The sequence below is a fragment of the Sinocyclocheilus anshuiensis genome, unplaced genomic scaffold (genome assembly GCF_001515605.1).
Source record: "Sinocyclocheilus anshuiensis isolate Anshui unplaced genomic scaffold, SAMN03320099.WGS_v1.1 scaffold184, whole genome shotgun sequence".
NCBI lineage: Eukaryota > Metazoa > Chordata > Actinopteri > Cypriniformes > Cyprinidae > Sinocyclocheilus > Sinocyclocheilus anshuiensis.
The window spans coordinates 30184-38029 of record NW_015557077.1 but is presented as its reverse complement, the minus strand read 5'-3'; the positions used below and the strand labels follow the sequence as shown (position 1 = coordinate 38029).

The 7846-nt window shown below is 31.1% G+C and overlaps 2 protein-coding genes across 2 annotated transcripts in view; both read right to left on the bottom strand.

The window, feature by feature from the left end:
- Positions 1 to 1540: 1540 nt before the first annotated feature.
- Positions 1541 to 4490, bottom strand: LOC107676800 (gamma-crystallin N-A-like). Its single transcript, XM_016471485.1, has 3 exons — positions 4224 to 4490; positions 3012 to 3181; positions 1541 to 1763 (listed from the first exon to the last, which is right to left on the bottom strand). The coding sequence occupies exons 1-3, from the start codon at positions 4488 to 4490 to the stop codon at positions 1628 to 1630; spliced, it is 573 nt and encodes a 190-aa protein (XP_016326971.1). The 3' UTR covers positions 1541 to 1627.
- Positions 4491 to 7214: 2724 nt separating this feature from the next.
- rheb (Ras homolog, mTORC1 binding) overlaps positions 7215 to 7846 on the bottom strand; it is a 12736-nt gene continuing 12104 nt past the window's right edge. The window contains exon 8 of the mRNA XM_016471510.1: positions 7215 to 7332. Coding sequence (XP_016326996.1) covers positions 7240 to 7332 — 93 coding nt within the window. The 3' untranslated portion in view covers positions 7215 to 7239. The remainder of the gene's footprint in view (positions 7333 to 7846) is intronic.

Below are 7846 nucleotides of genomic sequence, written 5' to 3'. Positions count from 1 at the left end.
TATAAAAGCTATAAAAATATAAAAATAACAATGACAATAAATTCAAACTTAAAAAATATATATTATGTATATAATATACAGTTCATATGTGTGTATGTTCATTTATTATTTTTAGTATGTATTAATAATTAAGATTTATTAAGATTTATTTTTAGCATTTATTGTTTTATTATCTAATACTAATGACTTGTTTCACATAAGACGAGGATCTGGTGAACGAGGTTCTGGAGGACATTCCCCGACACGAGGAGGATTATCTGGATCTGACGCTGGACGAGGAGCAGGAGCTGATGCTGCAGATCAGATCCAGTCTGGAGAAACAGAGCTCCTCCTCCGGATAAACCCAGTCTCCTCCAGAGAGTCCTTCAGCGCTCATTAACCCGATCAGAACCTGTGCCTTTTATTGGTTTCAGATAACACGCCATCAAAACAGAACCTTGGGTTTATACAATGCTAATAATAATAGCCGTTAATAATTAGTCATATTTTGAAGCTTGATTGATGGTGTATGTCAAAGAACGGTTGATTTATCTTTATTTAGAGATTCGCTGAAGGGAACGTGTTTGTTTGGTTTGATGGTGATTCTACTCTAATGATTCATGATTCGGTTCAGTTCTTTCAGTTCGATTCTGATTCTTTAGTTCCAGGTTTATAATGTTTGTTGAAAATGCAATAAAGACTCACTCGTTGTGAATGTTGACAGTGTCCACATTTTTTATTCTCACTGCACTTAAAAAAATAATAAAAATCAAGTTGTGAATAAGAAAAAAGATTATTGGAATATGTTTCTTAGAATTTAATTGTGAAATTTACAAGTAATGTGAAAATGGTGTCTAAGTAAATCTACTCATTTTTTTTTTTTTGTAGTTTTCAAATCTCTCTCTCTCTATATATATATATATTAAAAAAAATAATTGTGGTTTTATTTTATTTGTCATTTAAAATGAATTAGTGAAGGTAAAAGAGTGATTCAAAATTGAATTTTTATATATTTCTAAAAAATGTGTCTCCTGCTCAACAAGGCTGCATTTACTGATCAAAAATACAGTAAAAATTGTGAAATATTATAATTTAAAACAGCTGTTTTCTATGTGAATCTCTGTTAAACTGTAATGTATTTCTGTGATGCGCAGCTGTATTTTCAGCATCATTACTCCAGTCTTCAGTGTCACATGATCTTCAGAAATCATTCTAATATGCTGATTTGTTGCTCAAGAAACATTTCTGATTATTATCAATGTTGAAAACAGCCGTGCTGCACAATATTTTTGTGGAAACTGTGATGCATTTGATTTTTCAGGATTCACAGATGAACAGAAAGTTCAGAAGAACAGCATTTATTTGAAATAGCATTTGTAACATTATAAATGTCTTTACTGTCACTTTTGATCAATTCAATGCATCCTTTATGAATAAAAGTATTGATTGATTGATTTAAAAAAAAAAAAAAGACTGAACCCAAGCGTTTGAAGAGTAGTGTGCTTATAAATGTGAACCTGATGTTGACGGATGAATCCAGAGACAGACACAGAGACTCTTGTGTGATAAAATACCATCTTGACTGTGGTTTAGAGTTTATTTTACATGTTGAGAGAGAAACAGGGTCCCGGTGAAGATGCTGGAGGGTTTAGAAGTAGTTGACGATCCTCCGGATGGACTGGATGTTGGGGTTCTGCGCCTGCCACTCGTTATGACTGCAGTAATTACCTCGCTCCACGATGTACATGCGGCCGCGGAAGTTCGGCTCTTCATACATCACCCACCTGAAGATTAGACCACATACCACAGATAGAAATGTTTATATGTGACCCTGGAGCACAAAACCAGTCATAAGGGTCCATTTTTTTTGAGTGAGCATAATCTGAAAGCTGAATAAATAAGCTTTCCATTGATGTATGGTTTGTTAGGATAGGACAATATTTGGCTGAGATACAACTATTTGAAAATCTGGAATCTGAGGGTGCAAAAAAATCTAAATATTGAGAAAATCATCTTTAAAGTTGTTCAAATTAAGTTCTTAGCAATGCATATTACTAATCAAAAATTAAGTTTTGATATATTTACGGTAGTCTATCCATACAATCCATACAATGTATTGTTGGCTATTGCTACAAATATACCCCAGCGACTTAAGACTGCTTTTGGACACACATTTGGACACATATTAGATGGAGAAAAAAAATCAGAAATATCAAAAGGAACTAAAAATATGGGGGGGAAAAGCACATTAACTAATATATATATACATAAGCTGAAACAAAATAAAATAAAATAAAATGATAAAATGTGAATATTAATGAAAACTTGAACTTCAAAAAAAATTGAAGCACTAAAATTACTAAAAATCTAAAATAAAGCTAAATGGAAATACATAAAAAATAAAAAGACAAAAGCATATAAAATTAAAACTAAAACTAAAAAAATAGAAATACAGCTGAAATAAAATATGAATATTAGATGAAAAACTAACTTCAAAACTTTGACAACTAACTGAAATAAAAATGCAAGTTCTAAAATAATAATAAAAACTAAATAGAAATAATACAACAGACTAATACAGATGACAACGACAAAATAAACTAAAACAAAGACAAATGTTGGTAATTTAATGAAATAAAGTAAATAAATATAGTAAAGAATGAATATTAGATGAAAAAAATTAAACTTCAAACATTTTAAATGAAATACGTTTGCAAAATAAGTGCTACATTTAAAAAAACAAATGATAAAAACAGACAATATTATTAAAACGAAAGCTAAAAAAAAATGAAGCTAAATTCAAATACTATGATAGTAAACAAATAACAATGGTGTTCATCACTAACTCTTTTTTTCTAGAAGAAATGCTGCACTTTAAAGTATTTTAAACTTACAGCCACATTTGTACTTTTATAAGCTCATCTGTCACTAAAGCCATCACAAATGTTGAAAAACTGGAGCACTTGCAGCATCTGTGATCTCTGAACAGAATGAGTGTAGAGTATGAATATAACTGATGAGAGTGAACTCACGCTCCGTCTCCGAACACTCGCACAGAGTTGATGCAGTTAGTGTTGAACCCGCGGCTCTGAAGGAAGGGACAGTCGTCACACAGATCCATGCACTGCCCCGTGTAGTTACAGCCCTCGAACAGCTGCATGTGGTACTGCTCGCCGTGCTGGACATAGAGCAACACACCACAAAATCATGACATGTGTGTTAATGCACAGCCTTCGAGATGCATCTCGTGTCATCCTGTTGTGTTTAGTGCATTGAAGCCCTTGATAGTGTGCTCGAGTCAAGTCGAGGTTTGTGGACATACAGTGGAACGAAATGTCGTGCTACATAGTTAAACATACATATAAACATACAACACTAGATATAAGAAACTATTTTTTAAACCTATACATAGCTAACTTACTGAAAGCGGTAATCTACTCTCCAAGCCAGGATTATTATTGTTAACTACAACTATAACCATAAGAAACATTTTCATTACTTAAAATAAAATAAACATTAACTGAAATAAAATATATTTTAAAAACTAATTTAAAAATATTTTAGAAAAATTTAAAATAAAACTAAATAAAATAAAACAAATAAATAAAATAAAACTATAAAAATAATGAATAATATATATAAATAAAAGACTAATAAAAATTACAAAATTAATAATTATTTTTAAAAAATTACTAAAACTTTAACTAAAATCTAATTAAAAAAATGATTTGTCAAACTGTAAATGTAATGTAAAAACAATGACAGTATTATTTTTAACTGAAACAATAAATTAAAATTAATAATAAAAAAAAAAAATCATAAAATAAAAAAAAATTCAGCTAGTTGCCAAGGCAACATTTCATAGTTTAAATTTAAGCATTACAATAAACTAACACGAAATATAAAAATAAATAAATAAAATGAATAAACTAAATCTAATAAATAAAAATTATGCAGAAATAAAAACAACAAAAACTAATAAAAATGGCATAAAAAAACAAAAACTAAGGTTAAAATGAAAACAAAAAAATATATGTAAAAATAAAATATTAACAAAAAATATAATAGAATCTCAGTGACACTGAAATAACACAGCAAGCATGAAGGGGCCTATAAGAGGTCAAAGATCAGCCTAATTATACGCCTGAAATGCTCCAGGGCCAAGGGCCAAGGGTTTGATGAAGCTGACCGAAGGTGGTTTCTGACCCAAACTCTGCTGAAGTCCTGACCGATCGCACTCTTACCTTTCCAGAATACTGCGACATCTCCACTGGATTATGTCCAAACTCAGCCACACGCACCAACGTGTGAGAGCGAAAGTTGGACGGGTCAATATATACGGGCCACAAGATCTCGCGAGAGCCGCTGCACAAAGATCTCACAATGAAGAGCTTTAGGCTTCTGCTGACGCCACGCTTTCCTCGTCCTGCTGATTCTGGGCTTTGAGCGCAATAGATTCTGCTTTGCTCGACTCTGTGGGCCGTTTTGCCGATGTGAGGCTCGTGTCTCATTCTCATCAGATCATTCTTCTGCTTTCATATCTGAAGTTCCTGAGGATTCTTCATGTTTTACACTTTATCTGGAACACGAACAAGCATCACTCACTTGATCAAAGCAGATCTGAATCGAATCTGACAGCTGTTCAGAACACAGATGCATCACCGTTACTGATTTAATATACTAGTGAACTAAATATATTTTCTATTAATATTTTGAATTGATTTGATTTTTGTATATTTTTATTTGTATTTTAATTTTGTTTGAATAATTTTTTCTGTAATTTTTTTTAATATATATTTCTATATAGTTTATATATAAATATATATATATATTCTATTTGTATTTTAATTTTAAAGTTTTAGTAAATTAGTTGTTTTTTGTCATTTTGATTAGTTTTTTTAGTTGTTAAAAATACATATTTAGTTTTTATATTATATTTTTTATTAGTTTTATTCCAGTTGTAGTTTTAGTTAAGGAAATCACCTTAAACTAAATGAAAATGAGAAACACTGTCGCTGAAATAAAATGATTTAATTTTAATTTTTTATTTAATTGTAATCAAGTACGTTTTGTTTGCTTTAATGTTTCAATTTAGTTTTTATTTTTATTTAATTTGAGTAATTTAGTTGTGTTTTTGTCATTTCTATTAGTTTTTAATTTTTTATGTGTATGTTTGTGCGTCTATATAGTTTTTATTCATTTTATTTCAATTAGATATTCAAGGAAAGCAACAAAAATGAGAAATGTTGTAGCTGAAATGAGCATTTTTTTAAAAACATTTTATTTCAAGCATTTTTTTTCTTAATTTAACAATAATAACCCTGAACTCAATCACACACACAGACTATAAAGAGCTTTTATGAAGTATAAACGGCTTGTTCTTTCAGTAAACAATAGAGAAAGCATCTGTGATTGTACTATCGCTTTACGTCACACATGCAAGAGTCGTGAACACATTTTTAACGAATCACTTCAGATTCATTATTCGTGTAATTAGTTTTTAATCAGATCATCCTGTCTGGTCTTTATCAGCATCAGAATATTAATCTTCTTCAGAATCACATTCATCTTGTAACACGTTTATGAATCCGAGTATAATTCACTGCAAATAAATAAATGCATATTTTAAGCATCTTTTGAACGTCTGATCTTTTTTTTGTTTGATTAAACAGGATGAATGTTTCTAGAGCAACACAAACCACCAAACGTCACAAAACATCCCAGAATTCATCAGATCCACCGAGGCTTACTGACGCTTGTGACGTTTTCCCTCCAGAATGATGTCACTTCCTGCAGGATGATGTCATTCAGGAAATGGCTTCTGTTGGTTCAAGGGGTTTTATAAAAGACTGACAGGATGGACTAAAATGATATTCACCAGAAAACACGTTTAGTCTGAAACATTCTGATTAAAATAGAAATTAAAGAAATACCTGGAATATTTTAAATGAATTTTTAAAGGCTTTTATTTTTATAATGGATATTTAAAAAATTATTATAATGGATTTTATTAGGCTTAACAGAGATGGATGAGTTTATATAAACCTGACAAAACTTTTTCATATGATATTATAGTTTTATTAATATATTAAATTCGTTTTTTTTTTTTTTATAGTTTTCATTTGTATTTTAATTTTAGAATTTTAATGTTTTTTTTTTATGTTTTTGCCATTTTTATTATTATTTTAAAATATGTCTGTATAAATATTGTAACTTTTATTTTGAATTTGGGAAATCAACTTAAACTAAATAAAATTGAGAAATGTTATTGAATTTTTTTTTTTGTAAATTTATATTTTAGTAAAATTATTTTTTACTTTTATATTTTCTATCTGAATTTTTTTTCTCATTTAGTTTTAATAGCATTGTTGTGGTTTTTGTCATTTGTATTATTTTAAATAAAATATTTCTATAAAAGTTCTTAATTTTTATTTCCGTTTTAGCTGCATATATTTAAGGAACTCAACTTTAAATGAAAATGAGAAATGTTGAACATTTTATCTCATCAAAACGCCATCACTGTAATGCAAAAATTATACATAATTATAAAAGGTTACATTAAATTACATTAAATTATATACATATAACCAAAATCTCATTATTTTAATGTAAACATTATACGTTATTTAAATTGAGCATGAGACATTTTTATTTCTCAATTATTTTTTGGCATCAAAAAACCTTTGTGTTAAAATATTAATGATTTAAAAATATATATATTAATCAAAGTATTTTCTCATTAGGAACACATCTTTGTCAGTGTATGTGTGCAATTAGTAACAGCCTTGAGTTCATATTTCTATAAATCACAGCAAGCGACTCGAGAGATAGTGAAACAAAACGCTGCGTTTAATGATTACAATCAAAAAAGTCCAACAACTGAATGAATGCTGCCAACTTTATTGGCCATAATTACGTTTAAGAAACACGATTTACAAACTCCAGAGGGTTCGGGGAACAGAGAGGAGGATGAGAGGTAGAGAAGAGCGAGACGCAGACGAGTGCGTGTGTGTTATTCAGGAAAAATATCACACAACTAAAAAAATTAAGTCAAATGAAGTATAAAAAAAGGTTTAAAAGAAAAAGCAGACATGTCTATGGAAACAGGCAGTTAGCCACTTCAAGTAGAGGGATTGGTGTCCCAGTGTCCAGTGCTGCAGGAGGGGCTGGAAACAGACTTTTCTAGCAAACATCTCAAGTTAAACGTCCTGAACCCTGTTCGAACCCATTAATCCTAGAACCAGACGGGGGCGGGGTTATCTACATCATGGAGCAGGATGTCCGGCCCTGAGGAGCGCCGCCGTCTATCTTCTCCGCCTCCAGGATTATCCTCTTGAACACCTCCACAGCCGTCTGCGAACACACAGCAAGCGACTCGAGAGATAGTGAAACAAAACGCTGCGTTTAATGATTACAATCAAAAAAGTCCAACAACTGAATGAATGCTGCCAACTTTATTGGCCATAATTACGTTTAAGAAACACGATTTACAAACTCCAGAGGGTTCGGGGAACAGAGAGGAGGATGAGAGGTAGAGAAGAGCGAGACACAGACGAGTGCGTGTGTGTTATTCAGGAAAAATATCACACAACTAAAAAAATTAAGTCAAATGAAGTATAAAAAAAGGTTTAAAAGAAAAAGCAGACATGTCTATGGAAACAGGCAGTTAGCCACTTCAAGTAGAGGGATTGGTGTCCCAGTGTCCAGTGCTGCAGGAGGGGCTGGAAACAGACTTTTCTAGCAAACACCTCAAGATCAATGTCTCGAACCCTGTTCAAATCCGTTAATCCTAGAACTAGACCAGAAAACACAAGCCAAGCCCAAACATGCTTGCTAGAAAAGTTTGCGCTGGTTCTCGGGTGGGCGG